Source organism: Dinoponera quadriceps, unplaced genomic scaffold (assembly GCF_001313825.1).
Source record: "Dinoponera quadriceps isolate SergipeBrazil2010 unplaced genomic scaffold, ASM131382v1 scaffold179, whole genome shotgun sequence".
NCBI lineage: Eukaryota > Metazoa > Arthropoda > Insecta > Hymenoptera > Formicidae > Dinoponera > Dinoponera quadriceps.
Window position 1 is genome coordinate 798,085 of NW_014554529.1, and position 22,233 is coordinate 820,317.

Genomic DNA, 22,233 nt, shown 5'->3' on the forward strand with positions numbered 1-22,233 from the left:
ACGATAGAAAATTTATATATAAAAATGCGTCACAAAGTATTCCAATAGTAAGACTAGTAAGGAAATAAGAGAATAAGAATTGAAATCTCAGGACTATATAATAGCATTTTTTATAAGTTTTATATTTAATTCATTCTCATAAGTTAGTAATTTGTTAACTGATGCATATTATATCACGAATACGCACATATACATACGTGGTATATCCATAAAAGCGCCTAATATTCCTAGAATANTTTTAATATTCTAAATATAAAACATATTTTTGCACAAAATTATTTCAACTTTATATATATAATGAAGCAATTGGTATTGCAACACATTTTAAATAAAAAATTATATTTCTTAAATATTATTAAGAGTAGCCACTTAAACATTTATTAAAATTCTAGAAATATTACTGAATATTAAATAATATTACATGCTTATTGGGATTGCATACATCATTTTACAAATTAATTATATGTATATAAATACATATATATATATATATATATTTATATACATATAATTAATTAATATATATATATATATATATCAGGTTATGGTCGAGTAGCGGTTTGGAAACCACTCTTAAAAGCTATTAATAAGAAAAAACGATACCAGAAACCTGCTTAATTCCATTACGATAAAAGTTTTTTCATCAATTTTATGGTTCGTACCTTCACTCAAAGCGGAAAGAATCATTTTAGTAGCCCGAGTAGCATTTTTATTCAACTGGAACGCAAAAAAGATATTTCAGATGCTCCTTTTCGAACGACATCGTTATAACTACTGTTTTCTGAGATTATATCTACTGTTTTCTGAGGCTATCAACGAAGACATCAACTATTATAGTACTTCTTAAAGATTAAGGTTAACGCTTTCAAATCACCATAGGGCGGGAAAAAAATGTTAACTTGAACCAGAGTTATAAGACGTTAAATGTAAAGGCACTGAATTTATTTGCACACCTAATACATTCTCCGTACACTAAATGATGCTTAGAAGTGTCAGCATCAGAATAGCATGCACTTATACCATCTAGATTAAGATTTTTTTCTAATAAAATCCACTAAAGTCATCTGTTAGGAAAATACGATGTTATATTTCTTCCAACCTAATACTTTAAAAGGATACGTTAGCAGTAATGCCTTATAGATGACATGGAAAATTATTGAAAACAGATATTCACAATTAAAATAAAAGTTTAATAAGAAATACAGTATTTTTTGTATCGAAAGATCCACAGATCTTCTGAATTTTCTCTCTTCTACGGGTCTCATAACTTGATATGCAGTGATTACAGTCCTGAGATTCAAACGGCTCATAAGCTGCTCGGGAAGCGACGAGGCAAGGCGAACAACATAAGGCGAAACCTCCTGAAAATCGGCTAGAAAGTGCATCGCTTGCCGAGTTGATTAGAGTTCCGGATTTAACTGACGATGAGGAAATTCATGTAACATTTTGCAAAATTCGCAATAGTTAGTGAAGAATTAATATATTTAAGACCGTCTTGGGTCAGGTTCATCTTCAGATACTTTCTATTTATTTCTATAGTAGTAGTAATGAAGCCATTTCTATAGCATCTGAAGATGCTATAGAAATGGCTTCATTACTCTTAAGATGACCTTAAATATAAATCTGGCTTTTATAGGAGTCGGAAAGAAAATTTGGTAGCCGGAGTTGCTAAGAGGATTTGAATTCGAGATCATTCGCTTGCCCGGTGTACTTTTATTACTAAGCATTTAGGTTTCTACTTCGATATATTTTTTTAGTCTTCTTATCGTTCGAATTTTGAAATAAGATAAAGAAATTGTTATTATTAAAACTTTCAATAATTCAATTTAATATTATAAACTGCTTTTTCCACGAATAAGATATATTCAAATAAAGTTAATGTACTTTCAAGTTAAAGAAATTGTGATTCTTGGTTTGAAGATATCGTTCTACTCTGTCTAATAATCTTTACTCTTAAATCAAGAAAATTATTCTTGAATAACGAGAATATTATATTTTTAGTAGAACTATATGGAATATATATTTTTCGTGCAAGCAAGTTTTATCTATACAATGCTATATTATCTTATTTCAATATGTACATGTTAAGAATACTTTTCTCAAAACAAAAATATTCTTTTTCCGTGTGGGCTACTCCGTTTTCCAAATCAGCTGTTGCTGATCGTTGCTAGATCCTAATAATTAAGACATTTTTTATATGCTTGAAACCATCTTTCATTGTGCATTCCTTAGAAGTCTGACCTACCGCTTCTCGTATGCTCATTTGCTCAGACAGATTAATTAATTATTCATTAACTGTTATGAATTTTGCAAAATATTACATGATTTTCTTATTCTGTTAAATCCATTTTACCGCCTCATAATTTCGTTAAAATTTTCCAGATTCTTTATATCTGTTATCATTTCTGTATATCTATTAACATTAAAAAATGAGGCAGCAAATTCAAATTCAGGGTAGGTTATTCCATAAAAATCTTAAAAAACAGAGGGTAGTGATACATTACGTTACTGCCTGGCAATTATGGCAAGTTATGATTTTCAATCCGTAACTATAATTTCGTTCGATAACCATGAGCTAAATTATTTATTTAACCATTATTTAACCATCATTTAATCACTAAGAGAAATGAGCGTTATATTACTGGATAGTAGCGACGTTTGACACATATTTATAATTTGGTTAAATACGCGCGAAATTCAATTTCCATTAGGAATACTTATAGCTAATATTGTAGATTGTCTTAAGTTTATCTTCAGATACTGTACGAATCGTTTCATTGGCTACCAAACATCTAAAGATAAACATTAAACAATCTTAAATATAAGATCTGACCATAAATATTGTCCATATACTACATGTTGCATATAACAATTTCACTCCTCTTTTGATTTCAAATCTTGTCTGAGTACTGAGGGAAGAATGATTCATGGGTGTCTGTCTGTAAGTCAAAACAATTTAAAGTAGAAGACACGAAATGCAGTAACCGATGGTCCGCGCCGAAAGGCTTAATGATTTATTCATCGACCAGAGTCTGGTCCGCAATCGTTCGTAACTGAAAAGCTGGGGGAAGAAATAAAAGAAGAAGAGGAACAAGAAACATAGCTTGACGTTTTAGGAAAGAAAACTGTCGGCTTCAAATTGACGAGTGTGTTAGTAATCAAGGGATCCGCAGCTGCGCACTTGCGCTTGCCCCTCCTCGTGAGTTTTCATCTTTTTGCCTTTCTCGTATTCCGCGTAAGCCTGGTAGAAGTGGAGTATCCAATAAGAAAAACGGCGCAATGATCGTAGAAGATGTCCGAAGGAAGAGGAAGGAACGAAAAGTTATACGAGCAGGATGAGGAAGATGAGAAAAAGAAAAAAATGAAAAGGACATGGAGGAGAAGGAAGACGAGGAGGAAAGGCGAGTATGCATGAGAAGAGAATGAGAAGATGCCAAGTTTTTATTTATCACGGCGGAAACCGTATGAGTTTCTCTAATTCTCCCTGAAGTAATAATATCTCAGGAGCCATATAGGTTGGTCTGCCATCAGCTACTGTAATTGGCCCATTACTTGCTACCGCATGGAATGCAATCCAATTAGAGAGACAGAGAACGTACCCAGAGGCTCCTCGCCGCGTTACTCACCCTCTTGCCTCCTACTCCCCTTGTCGCTGCTGCTGCACATGTCCTGCTCGTTCTGCTGTTCCTGCTGTTCCTGTTGTTCCTACTTTTGCTTCTTTTCTGCCTTCGTTCCCCCTTCTCCATCCTGACCTTTCCTCTCACCCGGCACCCGGTCGCCCCTCGCACCTCAGCCTCGCGTGTCGCTTTGCTCTGATTCTCCCTTTCGGTCTCGCCGTCCTCGCTCCCCTTCTTCTCGCTCTTCTTGCCGCGAGATTCATCCGAATTTTGCCTTTTTGTCTTTCCCACGAAATTCCTGACGCAATAGATATCCCAGACAAAAATCGGGCGCTTCAAACGACGGTAAATAATAACGTAACTCACATTTCCAGCCCAACTACTACGCTTTCCCCGCTTTCTTTGAGCGCAAAATGCAGGTCGCCCTTGACAGATTCATTACTATTCTATGCTTCTCGCAGCTCGTCTCATCGCAGCCGGCAAAATTGTCCGAACGATCTTCTCAACTTTTCGCTTCGAAGAATTCTCTTCTTTATTTTTTATATCTGTGATGACTGGGAAACTCAATACATACTATATAAAAAAGATCAAGCGGAGTCGTTTAAGAAACTAGAAGTGATCATCGAGTGTTGGAAACAATATTCAATAGAGTGGGACGAAATCACATTACGTGTAACATAAAATGTGTTCCTCTATGTGGAGTAACCGCAATTTGCGGAATTTTTTCTCGATAATCATCAGTTTGTGGAATTAATTACGTGAAGAAATTAAAATATGAAATTATTTTATTAAATTAGAATTAAAGAAATGATGAGATAAAATAGAAACGACGTTTAATATTTCGTTACAGATCGCAACAAAGTCTTCTAAGTAGCAAAATAGAAAAAAAAAATCTTATTCGTAATATGTGTGGAAATTTTCCAATTATTCTTACACTCGTCGATCTGCGTCTCTGTGATGCAGCTGCGAATGTCAATAAAGTCTGTGCTAAAACACGCATTCGCGGACACAGTGGCAAGGCGCGTGCGCGCGGATGCGCCGCGATGCGACTATCGGCAGGTGCATCCGAGATTACACGTGTAAACGAGAGAGCATGTGCTGTGCGTGCACGTATTTACAGCACACGAAGCAGAGCAACGCACGTTGCAGGCAATTTTAACGAGCTGCGTGTGCACACCGGTTTTAGTTTAGCAAGGTTATTTGCTAAACGGCTTTCCTGCCTCCGTAAGTAATTGTCGCTGAACGAGAGCTTGGTCGAGCTATTTTGAATCGTTAGTCGAAAAAAGAGAAAGAAAATGCAAAAAGAAGAGAAAGGGGGAAGAGAAAGAGAAAAAGAGAGAGAGAGAGAGAGAGAAGAGAGAGAGAGAAGTATCATCTTGCCACTGAAGCTTTCCATGGAACGTGTTTGAAGTCGCGCATTATCCGTCCGTTACGGACATTTTGGACGAAGTTGAAGTTGACTTTTCCCCAACATCTACGAGAGATAATTAGCGGAATTAATGCACGAGATTGAAACTCGGGAATTTCGCAGCGCAAACTCAAGAAATTTATTTTTGTTCGTAGAAATAATGGAACGTTTTTTGTTATGTTAAAAGTTAGGTGATGACTTGTACGGTAAAATAAGAAGCGAAAGCGAATGGACTGTCAAGTCTCCGGCGTGACTGTAATTATAATTCGTAGGCTATCCATTTGACGTGTTGAGCGGCTCACGGATATGTCGTATTCTTTAAGTTTACTGAAATGGAATCTCATTCGAAAAGTAATGACTACCGACTCATTCGAACTCAAGTCCCTTTTCGTTCATACAGAATGAAATCTTCATTTTGAATCGTCGGGTACGTATTTTCATTCGAAATTGAAGAGCTAATCTGATGTACAGGAGATTCCTTTAACACAATCCTATTTCCTAGATATAGTGACGAAAATTTCCAATCAGGTGCTTCAGTTCTGAATATTTGTGCATCATGATCATTTATTCGGAGCATCGTTTTATATTTACTGATAATTCACAATAATTAACAGTTATGATGCATGAGTATTCTGACATAATGAGTCTGATTCAAAATTTTCGATAACACTGAGCCTAATGTCCTAATGAAACTACATGGGGGAAGGGATCTTCTCATTCGTTTGAAGATTTTTAGGAATTTTTTTGTTTAGAAAAGCTGTATGACATATAGTTCTGAAATTTTATTCAAATATTACTATTGTATAAATATTAATATTTATACAACTATAAAAGTAATTTTTGCAATGCCTTAGTGAGAAAATATTTCGGAATTTTTTATATTATTTCTCAAAATTTCGGTGAACATGTTAAGACTTTCTCAGAGCGTTTCAGATTTTTTATACAAATTAGAACGTTTCTGAGAAAAACTCAGATAAAAAAATTGAAAAATTCTAAATATTTCTGACAAGGAGAAAAACGCGATGTTCGACATTCAGATGTGAACGAAACTTTAACAGATTGTAGGGGAGGTAGAAGGTATACTACTTTCTACCTATCATGCATGTTTAGCGTAATATGGACACAGTACGAATCAGAAGAAGATGAAATAAAATCGAGCCGTCGTACAATGGGTTATATACAATTATATATAATCATATTTAATTTATATTTGAGTTTTGTCCCTATGCAGGGAGTTCCGTAAGTCGAGGTCAATCACTAGAGAAACCAAAAATAACAAAAAAGGTTGATATGAACATATGTCCGGAAATGCGTTATTTTCGAGTTATCGCAATTTTTATAACATAAATTGCGGTGAAATTGCAGAATTTCTTATCAAAATAAAAAAAAAAGAATGATTAGTATAGCAGAGTTTTATAACATAACTAAAGTCAAATCAAAGTTACAAGTTGCTTTAGCATTACCCAGAATGCATCAGGAAGTACAACCCTTAGCATCTATTAGCAAAAATCAAAACTCCACAATTCGTCAATCCTGTGATATTTAATGATTTCAAACCCTCTGCCGTGCGCGCGCGTATGTGTGTGTGTGATAATATATTGGAATCACTAAATATAACAGATGTGACGAACTGTGGGGTTTTGGTTTCTATCAAAGAATGTTACAGGCTGTATCTACACGCGGTGCATTCTGGGTAGAGCTAAAGCAGTCCGTAACTTTTATTTGACTTTAGATATGTTATAAGACTCACATACTAACCATTCCTTTCTTTAATTTTAATAAAAAAATTCAAAACAACAATTTTATGTTACAACATAAAGATGGCGATAACCCAAAAACAAGCGAATTTCCGGACGTATGTTCATATCAAATTTTTCCTTGGTTTTGGGTCCCTCACTATTTCCTGAGCAATTGCTTTCGATTTACGGGACATCCTGTATAGCTACACATTAATTATATATGTCCGCATGAAATAAAAATACTGTTGAATGAAAAACGGAAAAGATATTTTGATTGAATTCAATGTTTACATCGTGAGTAGCCGTAAACATGAGCATTTACATCAATTACATTCGTATAACAATATTTTTTAGATATAGGACATATATAATTATATATGATTATATATGAACATATATAGATAAAATTCACAAATAATCATTTTTCTTGGGAATCTATTACATAGTATCCGGGTTCCGACTTCGTGCTGCATCCTTCGTCAATTTGATTCTGACGATTTGAGAACATTTTAATTCCATTATACAAGAAGAAGAATAATCGGGAACATTTTAGATTGTTTAAACAAATTCAAGTTGCTCTTCCGTTTGAAGAAGAAAATGGAAATTTTCATGAAACGTCGCGATAAAAAATCTGTGAAAAAGTCACAAAGAACATGTTATTGAGCCGGAATTTAAATTAAACATCTCTTTACATTACGAAAACCTTAAATATCAGATACATAGTGTTTGTTGTGTTTTCAGGAGAAACCACACAAATGTTCACAGTGCTCGAAGTCATTCCCGACGCCGGGCGACCTGAAAAGTCACATGTATGTACATAACGGTCTGTGGCCGTTCAGATGTCACATCTGCAACCGTGGCTTCAGCAAGCCCACTAACTTGAAGAATCACATGCTTCTGCACCTGGGCAGATGCTCCAATAAGAAATATATCAAGTCAATCCCTGATTTGTGATCAAATGTAAACTCTTCAGAGAGTTCCGTGTGCAGTCTCGAGCTCGCTGACGTAAACGTAATGTGCCATTGCTGGTCAGACATGCAAATCGACATGAAGATGGCCGATACGCAGGTGCCATCTGCTTATGTTGCGATTGACTCAGGTATATGTGAAAGCGCGCTTGCTGAACAACGCGAAAAATCTGGCGAGGTTATTTAACGTGTTCGATTTTTCGCCAGAGTTGTCATGTTTCATGTGAGAAACGAGAAAACTCATGCCCAAAATTCTTACGAAGTACGTTAAAACAAAAGGATATATCCGTATAAGGATAAAATGACACTTGTGATTGATTGGATATATTTGTAAAATATTCCAAACTTTCCTCTCTAACAATCAATATAATTAATAAATAATTGTAAAATTAACATAATGTATAATCATTTTTAACTCATTCTTTTTCATAATTTTGTTACGTTATTTTTATTTATTTATTTATTGTTAAAGAAATATTTCCAGGATATTTTGCAAATATGCTCTGTCTATCACAAATATTATTTTATTTACACAAACTTTTTACCTTTATTTCAAAATATTCCGCAAGAATTTTGGATATTTATTTTTTTGTTTCTGACGTAATTAAGCGGCGAACAAGAGCCTTAATGATCTGATTTGCTGATTACGTTGTAATCAGTAAACGTTAACTAACAATAACATTACATCGATGTTAAAATTTCCCACTCAACTATGTGAGTGTAATGTAACACATATTGTACGTATTAGTTACAATGTGTGGGAAATTATAACATTGATGGTATGTTATAGTTACTCGTTATGTTTATTTTGAAGTATTGTATATAGTTAATCGTTCGTGATGAATATATCGTATCTCATTGATTAATCTTGATATTCGTGTCATATCTACAAATGCATTAATTTGTTTTCATATGCGCTGTTCATACGGATACGATAAAATAACGTCTCTGTGATTGAGCGGAATGATTTTGCATCCCTAATTTGTTTCTACGATTTAACTTTTTTTGAATATCTGACAATTAGAGAATTAAAGAATGTTTTCCTGCAGGATCTTAAAATGAGCTCTTGCTAGCTCAACAAGAATTAATCAGTCTCCCAAAGCTGTTATTTATCTTGAAAGTCTTATTTAAAATTAATTAATTAAGTAATAGGAACATAATAAACATAAGTCATACTATGTACAGATACACAAAAGTTCTTTATAAAACAAAGAATGTAAGTTGCCATTTTTTATAATAATTGTAAGTAATGATTAAAGAGATATATTGAAGACGTTCTAAGGAATGTACTTAGTTAATGCATGATATATACATATATATACGTACATATATGTGTATGTATATGCTATAAGATTTTCATTATGTCGCCGTTATTTCCGTCATAGGAAGCACGGCAACGATTTCCGTTGTATCGACTTTACCTATTGTTCAGGTATCAAGAATCTTCAAATAAATATTACCTACAGATATCATAGACTATTTATTTGATTGTATCGTAGGGATGGCCGATGCATGTTTCTTATAACCGGTGTAGATGCGTTGTGAATCGCAAACGGGATGTATTATTCGATCATTGATGTGTCTCGTTCCATTTCTTGTAATTTCGAGAATCGGAGTACAAAACGATGGGCCACGCGTGTTCTCTGTAAATATTCTATTAAACGGAACACAATTTGGAGATGTTTAGATTTTCACATTCTTCTTTTTGTTTCTTTTTCTCTCTGTTCGCCATATTAATAATCTTTAATAATTATAGTTATCTTTTTCTTTAATGTGCATCACTATACGCCGCCGGAGCCGCCGCTACCGAGTCCAGCTTTCGTGTCGACAGGTACTTGTTTCTGGAAACAGTCCTCCAAGAACTGTGCCATCGAGAGGTACAAATGTCCCTTCACGCCCGCCAAGGTGTGGCTCACGTCCGGATAGACCTATGAATAAATCAACGGGTAACGATAATATCACAATAACATAACATGTATCTTCGCATATAGATCAGGAATTCAGAATTTTTTACTATGGCTGATCAGTGTTCAGCCTTAGATGATTTCGGATTTATCTAGATGAAGATTATATGAAAATCCGAAAACTTTATCTTAGGACGGATGAAGACGACTTTGCGTTTAATTTATCTAGGTGAAAGATAAATAGCACTACTTATGTAGATAATTTTTTCGATTATATTGCTTTCATGACAGACTTTAGTACAAACTCGCAAACGTAACAAAGGAAAATGTCAGAGATCATCAAAGAACAAGGTCTATCAATGATAAACGTTGTGCGCGAACAACCCAAGTTTTCGCTGACGATTAAATTTTCTTTGAAAGAGATATGCTGCTACTTCTGGAGACAACTTGACCCCATGACATGGAGCAATTCATAGTCAGGTGAGATGTTGAGACCGTCTCAACAGATGTCTCATTGAGATGTTGTTGAGATTATGTTGAGGCCGTCTCAAGGTCATATTTCGTTTCTGTACAAATCATTTTATTCGCTTCGAGGCATGTGAAGATAAATTTAAGACGATCTTAAATATATAGTCTGTTTAATAAGAGCGTGATCAGTATAACATTCAATTAGTAAAAGCTATACTCCTGATTGTTGCGATAGAGATCGTGAGAGGCAAGAGGACTCATGTTAAACAAGCACCTCACAACGTGAGAGGGGACTCACAACTGTGTTTCCATTTATAAAAAAGTCAAGTTGACAAATAACCTCTGGAGTCAACTTGACCCTATGACATGAAGCATAACTGAACGTCAGACTGTTCTGATATGTTTTATTCATTTCTAGAGTGAAAATTTTTTTGACCTTGAAATGACCCTGTTGTGTCAATTTGACCCCACATATTTCCTTTATCGATTTCAGGTATTAAAAATAGGCCATTCCATTAAAAAAAAAAAGTTGACCTTCACATGACCTTGAAATGAAAAAGGACATCCGTGACAAAGACAAGATCACTTTTGTTTAAACGTTTTTCTCTAAAATACTTTTCTAAAAAGATATTTCAATAGATCTTATAAAATGGGGCACCGTGTATAAATGTCCGCCTATGTAATATCCTTTAACCTTTAAACAAAAATTAAACAAAATTAAACAAAAATACTTTTTTACGAAAACTGTATAAAACTTTGTTTAAATAATCATTTTTGATACCATTAACCATTTTTTCAATATCCCCAACTCCTCGCTTGTTTTCGGATTTTCGAAATAACAGGAGTGGTCTTTAATGTTCTCCATAAGAAAAAATTCCACAAATCTGGTATAATTTGATTATAATCGCCCTTGTCCTGCTTGATACCATTTTTTCTTAATTGTGATTTGATAGCTAGATTCTAACGAATTCATGTTTTGCGCTCAAAAATACTGAAATAACTATTTGCACTTATTGGAGAAACGTTATACCGAACAATCATATTGATGACACGCACGCACAAGTAGTATTTCTTCTTTCAACTATATCTAGGAAACGAAAGATCGTTGCGAAACGGAAAAAATGTATTTTAAAGTTAAAAGTTTATATTTCCACTTAGCGTTAACGAAATTTAGAAAATCATTTAATGTGAGTGCTGCACCATAAAAACTTTCAAAATCGTCGTTTTTAGCATCTTCGATTTTTGTGATCATATTTTTCTCCAAATTTTGACGTGATAGCCAAATTTGGAAAACAGATTCGTGTTCAGTAAGCAAAAATGAATAAAAATTACTTAATCTCATTACATTCGCAAATTCCGCAGGCTAGTTTTATACGTGGTGCGAAAGTATGGAAATCACAAAAAATCACGAAAAATATAAGTTTTACAGGGAAATGTTTTGGATGAAAGTTATAAAGTTTTAAAAAAATCTATTTACTAATCTTACCAGTTTGATTTGAATGGCGTCGACAAGATCAGGACAAGGTCAGGACAAGGTCAAATTGAACTTTTTAAACATGATTCCCTACTTATTATTTATATTACTTTTATTTTATTGCATATTCTTATAGTCCTTGTTGAGTCTTTTTCAAAACACTATAATAAAGTGTTACTCAAATAACACTCAAATAACACAAAAGTTCACCTTCTTTTTGTTAGGAATTCCCTGATATATTTTAAAATTTATCATGATACTTTTTAATATATATCTTATAAAATAAAGGAGGAAGACTCATCTAAGGCAAGATTGAAGGAAGACGTATTTTTTCAAAACAAAATAAATGTAAATATTTTAACAATTAGAGAGCTACTAAAAATCAGTTGTTTTCACGGTTACTCAAAATCAATTGTTATCATGGCTAATCTGATCTTGCCTTAGATGGCCGGATCTTTCTCCTTTATTTAACGAGACATTTCATATTTTATATTAAAAAATATCAAAACGAATTTTAAAATTTTTCAGAAAATTCGTAACTAAAAGAAGCTTTATTATAGTGTTCCGAAAACACCTCAACAAAGGCTTTAAGAATATGTAATAAAAATTGGGGGATTATGTTGAAAAAATTTAACTTGATCTTGTACTGACCTTGGTAATCATCCAAAGTCAAACTGCTAAGATTAGTAAATAAATCTTTTTTTAAAACTCGACAACTTTTATCCAATACACTTTTTTGTAAAATATATATTTTTCAAGATTTGTCAGGGTTTCCAAACTTTTTTCTAACCTTGTATATGAAATTTGATCATTCGTGTATACGATGATATATAACATCATATATAATTATATATAGGCAAATATAAATCTAAATGTAATTATATTATGTGCTTGAAGTTGTCGCTATTTCCTGCTACAAAAATTCATATTTATTTTAAAAAAATAGTTAATTACATCGTATTTAAAGTATTGTTTCGGGAGCTACAATTTTTTTTAATTTTTGGGTAACATATGGATTCCACGGTAGAAAAATTCAGGTATTTTCGAGACGATCCCGTCAACGAACCATTTTTTGATATCTTGGGAAAGACTTAAGTGCTGCACAAAAAGGTCATGCTGCATCGACCGAAACAAATGGTAATCTGAAGAAGCAACGTCTGGTGAATAGGGCGGGTGGGGTAAAACATCCAATGCAAGTGCCTCCAAAATTTCCTTCTGGTTTTGCAACATGTGGTCTTGCACTGTCACTGTTATTTTTCTTTGAGTACTCGATTCAAATTGAGTAATTATCTTCGGTTGCGTTCAGCATTGATGGTTGACTTGGTTACAGCAACCCATAATACACTACATCGGCTTGATCTTAACAAATGCATTGCGTGACCTTCTTTTCATGAATATCCTGTTATGCCGTTGATGCTGATGGTTCGCCGGGACACACCCATGATTTCTTGCGCCTAGGATTATCGTAACGAATCCATTTTTCATCGTCAGTTACAATTAAATGTAAAAACGACTTCCGTTTTAGTCTTTGAAGCAGCAATTCACAAATGGTTAAACGTTTCGCAATGTCTCTCTCTCTCAATTCATGTAGGACACAATTTCCTAGCTTCTGGATCATTCCCATTGTTTTTAAACATTTGTGAACGGTTGACTAATCGACATACGAGGGGGGACCAAAAAAACCGGATTTTTTGTATAAAAACTTTATTTATTAACTTTTTTACAAAATTCCTTCAGTCACCTTCAAAGTACTCTCCATTAGATGCGATGCACTTGTCAAGTCTTTTTTCCCACTGTTTGAAGTATCTCTGGAACTCTTCAACTTTGATATCGTCCAGTGCCCTTTGTGAAGCTGTTTTTACCGCCTCCGCATCATCAAAACACTTCCCTTTTCACCAAAGTCATTACAGATGATGAGAGTTAGTGTTACGGGTATGACCCAGAAACTAAGCAAACGTCAAGCCAGTGGAAGACTCCCAACTCTCCCAGACCAAAAAAAGCAAGCAGTTTTATCACTGAATTTTCATGTCTTGTAACCAAATTTTCAACAGACCTTTGTTTTATTTATATATAGTTACAAAAACTGAAATTTCTTTTGTGTATAGAATATGAATATAAGTGCCTATCACAGCAGGTGATAGTTATTACTTATGTCGAGAATATAAACCCAAGAAATTCGTCAGACGTATATACGTCCATAATTTATACCTATGACATTTGCAAAACGCGTTCATAATACTCAGAAAAAATTCCAATATTCTGTTTGTAAAAGAGATAATATCAAAATACCTGCTGCCGAAAGAGTATGCCTTTCTTAGCGAGATGACGAGCAAGTGCCATTGACTGTTGGAATTGAACGTTGTCATCCGCAGTCCCGTGCACCAAATAAAACATCTTGTCACGCAGATGCTCGACTTTGTCGTAAACATTGGACTCTGCGTAGCCTTTGTAGTTTGATGTCACGTTTGGTAGTCCCATATATCTTTCGGTATACGCGGAATCTGCATGACAAATCGTTCGCATTTCAGATTACAGATCACATTAAAGTTTCTGGTTCTTCGCTGCAGTCGTTTTGTTTGATGACATAAAAAACGAGAAAACGCATACCCAAAATTTTTTCGAAATACTTTAAAATTAAAAGATATGTACATAAAAGACACTTGTGATTAATTGTGAGATTGCATTTATAAAATATTCTCTTTCTCTAACAATTGATAAATAACCGTAAAATTATCATGATATGTAACCTTCCTTCTCAGCCTATCGTTTTATATGATTACGTTAGATTTATTGCTATTTAAAGGAATTTGAAAAATAACGGAGCCACAAGATAAATTAATAAATGATCTCCAACAAATAAAAAAACATAAGGCAATTCTTTTGCACGATAATGCCAGGCCACATATCGCTATGTCCGTGAGAAACAAGACATTGGAACTTTGATAGAATGTCTTATTCCATCCCGCGTATTCTTCAGATAATGTACAATCCGATTATTACTTGTTACGATCGATGCAACATGCGCTTCAAAGTATACATTTTCGAAACAGTGAAGTAATAAAAAAATTTATCGATGAATGGATGGCTCCAAAAAATAAATTTTTTTCTGTTGTAGAATCCACTTGTAGTTAGAAAGATGAGAAATGTAGCTGGCGATTGAAAATATATTGATTGGTAGACAATTTGTCTTTTAAATAAATTTGTTTATGAATTAAAAAAACCCTTAAAATTAACCTCGAAACTTCCAATAAAAGAAAAATTTTCGGTATATTTGACAAATATATTCAATCGATCATAAGTATCATTTTTGGACATATATTTTTATTTCAACGTACGTATTTCGCACAAATTTTAGGCATGCGAGTTTTTTTACTTCTGACGTCATTAATCAAGATGGCTGTGATGAAGAAATGGCCTTAAGCAATTAAAAATATGAGGAAATAACCTTAAGCAGTTAAAAATATGAGTTTAGAGATATCTTAACTAGAGTAGAATACCATAAAGTTCCCAGGAAACCACCGGTGCCACGCTTATACCACATTGAAACACATTTTGTTCCGGATGAGCCAAGACGAGGGCGGCTATGAAACCACCGTAACTCCAACCCCAAACGGCGACTCTTCGCTTATCTACGAAGTGCAGCGAATCTCGCAAATATCTGCGAAAAATTACAATTTTATTGAGAATAGCATGATGATGTCGATAACCGAAGAATTCTTTGTTACAAGAGCGACTTAGATAAACAGAAATGCTGAACATAGCAAACATTGAATGTATACTTTGTGATGCCACTGCAACAGCACATGTTTAAAATATGCTTGATTTAAAAAATACTCATTTGTTTCGCTATTATTTTAATCGAAATATTGACTTCCTATTAGTGCAATCATTCTGGATTAATTACTTTCTCTTTCGAGAAAATAAGCAGCAATATTTATAGTACCAATGTATTGCCGTAATTCTCATGGCATCAGATAATTTCTTTTATATACTGAGAAAATTTTTGTTGTTTATGGACGCATCTTAATATATTTGTGCTAGTCACCATGCAGACAATATACTAAAATATATTTATCTAGGGAGGTTATTGAGATTGATAAAGCCTGTGAGACAAAAATATCTTATGTTCACATTAACACGTTGATAGTAACAGTAACATCAAGGAACTTTATTCTTAGCACTATTTCAAAATCAATACTTTGCGGTTCGTCAACGATATATTCGGTTTGCCCGAGAAGTTTATACGAATTTTTTGGTTCAAAATAAAACAATTTTTGAATACTAAAAGATATATTTATTCATTAAAATATCCGCCGTTTTACTGCACAATTTTAACCTATCTTTCAAGCAACTGTAGGATTCCGTCCTTAAAATGTTTGACCAAAAAAGTCATCCATATGATTTTTTATTGCCTGCATATGGTTGAGTAAATTACCGTTCAATGTATTTTAATAAAGAACAAAATAAGCGATAATCTGTTCGTGCAATATCCGGTAAATATGTTAAACACGGTATAGAACATCCCAGCCGATGTGCAATTTGTTTCGAGTGATCAAAAATACGAGAGGTCTGACGTTGCCTTGGTGGAACACAATATCTTTTCTTTTCGCAAGTCTTGGCCGCTTCTGTTGGATGTTTCGACTCAAATTACCCAATTAACTGTGATATATGTCCGAATTTATTGTTTGGTTCTATGAAAGTAGTTCATAATAAAGAATATCCTGGCAATCTCATCAGATACAGAGCATGACATTCTTCGCATAAATATTTAGCTTTGGTATTTTTTTGACGCTTCACCAATCGGAATGGTAAAGAAGCTCGATGTTTTAGTGCCACATGATTTGATTGAAAAAATCTCAGTGATCGCATTTCCATTTGCGATTTGCTATATGAACGAAACGAAAATGATTTATTCCTGAAACGAATTGTGACAGGCAACAAGAAGTGGATTGGTTTACATTAATGTCGAAAAGATCGTGGAATAAGCGAAGTGAACCACCATTAATCACTTTAAAACATAATTTGCATCTGAAGAAGGTCATGTTTTGCATCTGATGGAAATGGAAGGGAATCTTGTATTATGATCTACTGCCGTACAACCAATCTATCAATTCGAACAAGTATTGTCCGCCGCTGAATGAAAGAAAGCGGCAAGAAATCTTCGGAATTATTCAAGAAGAAGTGTGTCGTTTTCAATTACGATAACTCCAGACCTCATACTTCTTTGCTCACCCGGCAAAAATTACTGGAGTTTGGTTGAGATATTTTGTCTTACTCATCATATTCACCCAACATAGCAGCCCTCAATTATCACTTATTCCGGTTGCTGCAGAATTCTCTTAATAATATGAGCTTTACTTCTTTGGAACACCTCAAAAACTACTTACAAGTAATGCCAATTCTGTGTCCTCTTCCGATTGAAATGAGCCTGAAATATATTGTAATTCAGATAAAAAATAGAGACGTATATTTTTTTATATATGCTCAGGCGGACTTTTAAAGAGCAAAACACTCATTTGAAAAAAATCGTTATTTTTTTTAGTAACATGTATCGTAAAAGTATAATAAATAAAAAACAAAATTCTAAATAAAAATTAAATGTTTCTAGGAGTACATTGTGATGAAGTAATCAGGTATTTGAAGAATGTTATGATTGTCAACATATCCACACTACTTACTAATTTTTTAAAATAATTTTAAGATTTTTTATCTACCAGAAAAAAGTATATTTTATGCTAAATCCAACCATATAAACAATATGATTTTCCGACATTTGGACTTTATGAATAAAGGTGGAAACATGGTGGGTTCAAATTTCTATTATTATTAATAACTTTTTACATATTTCTTTGATTATTTATTTTTTTTAATCGTTATTTTTTTATTATTTTGTTCAGAAACGTTTCATGTTTTGTCACAGTTTTATAAAAAAAAAAAAAACGTTTTTTTGCACAATTTTTGTGGAAAAGCCGTGTATATATATAACAAAACATGAAACGTTTCTTTACAAAATAATAACAAAAATAATGATTAAAAAAACAATTAATCAAAGAAATATGTAAAAAGTTATTAATATTAACCCTTTGCGCTCGAGAGGTGCCTCTCAGGCACCACTGGATATGATGTGACAACTCGAGCGGTGCCTCTCAGGCACCACTCGGATCGAGGCAGCAAATCGAGCGATAACGGTGTTTATTTAGATTTGGCCTAACGAATATCGCTTCACGAGTCTACTCCTAGCCCTTTGTGTGTAATCTTATGAGATAATGGCTAGCCAAGGATGCATCTTGGAGATTGTTTTATAAAATACCATACGAAGCAANTGTCTTCTCCCGACAGCCGCATAGTAAGGACATGCGTTTCCGTGGAAGTCGTTTTGTGACCTTATGCAAGTAAAAATGCAACACGTTAGAACAAAGGATGACGATCAAGTTTTGCGTTAAACTTGGCAAGACCGCGGCGAAAACTCTTCCAATGATCAAGACAGCTTTTAAGGAAGATGCCCTGTTGGATCGACAAGTGTTCCGGTGGCACAAGGTTTTTTTGGAAGGCTGGGAAGAAGTCGACGACGAAGCCCGTGCCGGACGGCCATCGACGAACACCACGGACGACAATGTGACGCGAGTGAAAGAACTTTTGAACACAGACCGACGATTGAATGTCCTCCCCGTTTACTGTCATAGTTATTAGACACAGTTATTAAGGTTCAAGGCGTCCGGCTGGACATCGTAAAGGACTGAAAGTTGCATCACAACAACGCGCCGGCCCACAGCTCCTTCCTCGTCATCAACTACTTGGCCAAAGAGTACTAACGATTCCCCAGCCTCCGTACAGTCCGGACGTCTCTCCCCCCGACTTCTTTCTGTTTCCACGCCTGAAAGGACCCATGAAAGGAAAGCATTTCGAGACCATTGAGGGGATCCAAGCAGCTTGCACCGCGGCTTTAAAAAACATTCCGGAGGAGGCGTACCGTGGCGCATTCGATGCTTGGAAAATTCGCTGGAGCCGATGTGTCAACGCAGGAGGAGCCCATTTTGAAGAATTTTGTAACGAATTTGTTGTAACGAAAAGTTCAATAAATTGTTTTTAATCGACTCAATGACATTACTTTCTGGACAGACTCTGTATATATATATATGAAAAAGTTTTACCTATATTTTTCATAAAGAAGGTTAAAAAATATTTGTATTTATTAATATTTCGTAATAAATACGTTATATATGAGAGTGAACCTTTGTTATTCTTTGATAAAAAATAATTATGTTAAAGAAGGAACGAAGAAAGAATAAAATGAAAAGACTTTGTTACACACATTTAAATGTATGTATACATGAGAGAAGATGGACATGAAAACAGATTATAATCGAGTTTGTGACTTTTATTTAATACTTAAATTATTGAATAATACTTGTATTATTCAATTGTAAGATATATTTTCACCAATAGATTAATTATTGTGTCTATACATAATTCCGTAGCGAAATTCCGACAGATGTCGTTCGCAGTTGTTTTTCCGTTCGCACATGTGTCAAACATATAAAGTGTCGTATATTAAGTGAAAGCTGAAATTTGTGCTGACATTTTAAAAAAGTATTCATCGACGTGACGTATACGAAGTTTAATTATATTTTGAACATGGAAGAATAAAACATGTATTATCTGTGCATTTCGCTTTTTTATTTCCGAAAAAGCAAAAGCGCGCAACAAGCACAGCTTTGGGAGAAAATGCTGTAATATATAAAAAATAGTATCAAAAATTCCGGAACGGTGATTTCGACTTTACCGATAAAAAACATGTCGGCACACCAACAAAGTTTGCCGACAAACATCTGGAGCTATTATTGAGTAAAACCTCGATACAAACTCAAAATAAGTTTTCTGCACAACTTGGAATAACCTGCCAGTTAATTTCGATTCATTTACATAATCTAGGGAAAATTCAAAAGGGAGGTTGATTCAAATGGAAAGGTTCTACATGAGCTCAACTTAAAGAACAAACCGCGAAGATTTGATACAGAGATATCCTTGCTATCAAGATATAAATTGAAGGACTTTTTGTACAAAATTGTGACAGTGGATGAAAAGTGAGTCTTCTATGACAATCCTAAACGAAGAACATCGTAAGTTGATCCTGGTCAACCATTGACATCGACCACGAAATCCAATATTCACGGAAAAAAGTTTTACTCTTTATTTGGTGGAATATAATGTATGTATATTATGAATAGCTAGAACGAAGCTAAATAATTACCGCTGACTGCAGCTGCTACCATCTGCAGCTTATTCGTTTAAGCGAGGAAATTGAAAGAAGAAGGCCTTTTACTGGCCATGGAACGTAGCAAGTCATCTTGCAACATGACAACCCTAGATCGCACATCGCAAAAAGAACTAAGATAATAATTTATTCATTGGGCTGGGAAATTCTCCTCCATGCGGTTTACTCACCGGAATTGGCACCTTCGGACTACTTCTTCCGATCGCTGCAACACTATATAATTGACAGATATTTTAAAAGCGTGGGAAAGCTTTGAAAATGTATAAATGACTAGCATCAAATTAAACCATCTTACTTTTGACAGGAGATACGTACAGCTGCTCGATAGATGAACAAAAACTGTAGAAAATGATGGAGAATATTTCGTTGATTGATATATTCATATATAATTTGTGTATTTGAAAATAAATGTTTAATTTCTTCAAAAGGGCACTGAAATTATTTGCGCAACTAATATTTGCAGTCGAAAAATTACAACTAAGCATGAATCATAAGCTCGGTTTACTTGAATCAAAAAGCCTGACAACTTCATATGGAACACGTGAACACGTGCACACGTGAACGAAACACAAAGTATTAATTACATTTATTTTTCATTTAATTTTATATTCAGCAATTATTACAAAAGAAAAAGAACATCCTAATTAATTATATTTAGTTACAATTTATATTAATATTTATACACACAGACGCACACACACACACATACATACACAGAACAACATTCACAAAGAAAAAAGGACAAGTGAACTCATAGTTAGAAAATAGAGAATTCTTGTCTCATGCTAACTATGAGATAACTTGTGTTTGGCAGTCAATATGTTATTATCTCTCTTACTCTGTGACTTCGAGTTGATCAGCCACTTCCACGGAACCCAGCCTGTAGTAAACCTCGTGAAGAAGCTTGTAACCTTGCCCGCCGCTCCCTCTACCATCGATCTGCGCTACAATAATATTTTTCCTACTGGCTAAGTATGTGTTCCAATCTACCTTGAACATTTCGGTGACCAGTTGTGATCCAGGAGCACCGTATCTGCAAATAAACTGTCATTAACTGTCAAACGCTCAAGTTTAATTGTCCATTTAATTGTCCATTTTTTTTTATCTATACGAAATACGGCCACGTGAATAAGAAAAACTGACCAGCTCTAAGCGACTCTCAAATAAACGATCAACTCGGCGCGAGTAGCCAAGGCACACTCTTGCAACTTAATATTTATAATCTATCAAAGGAACCGTTGGAACTGTCTCCCACATTTAATGGGCTTTGGATATGTTGTAGAGCAACAAAAAAATATTAGATCAATATTTTTTTATAAGCTTATCTCAAGATTTAGGGATTGAAACAATCACTCGAAAATAACGGATTTTTTCAATTTTCAACAAATATCTTTTAAACTATTACGTACAAGAAAAAATGTTTTATATATCTAATATATAAAAAATATATGGAAAATAGTTTTACGATATATCAATGAAAAATTTACAATTTTTAATAATAAACCTGTGTTTTCTATAAAAATTACTTCTTGCGTGAATTTTGGGAAACCCTATATATATATAATTTAAGTTAATAAAAATTTCAATAAGGAAAATAATTTAAAGAACCGGAACCGAAAAAAGTAATTTAAACGGTTTACCGGTAATTTCGTTGTCCAGAAAACCGAAGCCGTAACTGGAATCTTTATTAAATATTTTAGGAGACTGTAACCGGAACCAAACTGATATTTTCATTCGATCTGAGTCCCTGGTTTAGAAAATATTTGCTGAAAATTAAAAAATCCGTTATTTTTGAGGGATTGTTTCATCTAAACCGTGTACTGTATGTATAAGGCAATGTGATGAAGCACAGTTACCGAAGAAATAGGAACTTTCACACGTTGATCTCCTTGTCTAAACATTAAAGAAAGCCTATAAAAAACAGGAATCTAATATTTTTTGATGTTCAACAATATATCCAAAACCATCAAAATTGGTGAGAGACAGTTCTCTTGTAAGAAAGAAGTGCAGTTTTTAAATATAATGCATATATTGCTGTATGCTTACACCTGGACGACCAACGGATAGCGTGTGATCTCGTCTTCTCTAAGCCCAGGCGGGAGATACAATCTCACTTGGGCGTTGTAGCCGCCGCTTATCTGAACGGGAAATGTTTTTATTTGTGGTAACGCGATGTTCGATATTCTTTCCTGCAACAGATATTTACAAAATTCGTGTACTGTATGTATAAGACAATGTGTTGAAGCACAGTTACCGAAGAAATTGGAACTTTCAAACGTTGATCTCCATGTCTAAATGATGCATGAATTCCGTAGAATTCTCATCAACCGTTTGTGGTTGAGGGTTACATTTTCCCAATTAGGAATGATTTTAATAAATA

General features: G+C 34.1%; 3 protein-coding genes across 8 annotated transcripts in view; 1 reads left to right on the top strand and 2 right to left on the bottom strand.

The window, feature by feature from the left end:
* LOC106751828 (zinc finger protein 551-like) overlaps positions 1 to 8,084 on the top strand; it is a 15,433-nt gene extending 7,349 nt beyond the window's left edge. The window contains exon 6 of the mRNA XM_014633020.1: positions 7,506 to 8,084. Coding sequence (XP_014488506.1) covers positions 7,506 to 7,718 — 213 coding nt within the window. The 3' untranslated portion in view covers positions 7,719 to 8,084. The remainder of the gene's footprint in view (positions 1 to 7,505) is intronic.
* LOC106751829 lies at positions 2,909 to 4,342 on the bottom strand. Its single transcript, XM_014633022.1, has 3 exons — positions 3,984 to 4,342; positions 3,627 to 3,915; positions 2,909 to 3,555 (listed from the first exon to the last, which is right to left on the bottom strand). Coding segments are annotated over exons 1-3 (315 nt in total). The 5' UTR covers positions 3,986 to 4,342; the 3' UTR covers positions 2,909 to 3,531.
* Positions 8,085 to 8,282: 198 nt separating the features above from the next.
* The window catches only part of LOC106751807 (dipeptidyl aminopeptidase-like protein 6), a 35,450-nt gene continuing 21,499 nt past the window's right edge, over positions 8,283 to 22,233 (bottom strand). For 2 of the 6 annotated variants that reach the window (XM_014632982.1, XM_014632981.1), the window contains exons 12-16: positions 21,900 to 22,042; positions 20,692 to 20,886; positions 15,076 to 15,236; positions 13,868 to 14,079; positions 8,283 to 9,660 (exon numbers count right to left, since the gene is read on the bottom strand). In XM_014632982.1, coding sequence (XP_014488468.1) covers positions 9,514 to 9,660; positions 13,868 to 14,079; positions 15,076 to 15,236; positions 20,692 to 20,886; positions 21,900 to 22,042 — 858 coding nt within the window. In that variant the 3' untranslated portion in view covers positions 8,283 to 9,513. Of the gene's footprint in view, positions 9,661 to 12,474; positions 13,467 to 13,867; positions 14,080 to 15,075; positions 15,237 to 16,965; positions 17,007 to 18,887; positions 20,067 to 20,148; positions 20,193 to 20,691; positions 20,887 to 21,899; positions 22,043 to 22,233 lie in introns of those variants that run through there. The other 4 variants (XR_001375096.1, XM_014632983.1, XM_014632984.1 and 1 more) reach the window with 4 other exon arrangements.

Coding starts and splice junctions, on each gene's coding strand:
- LOC106751829 (XM_014633022.1), bottom strand. Junction 3,556..3,626: donor GGGGAGTAGGAGGCAAGAGG/GTGAGTAACGCG, acceptor TCCATGCGGTAG/CAAGTAATGGGCCAATTACA.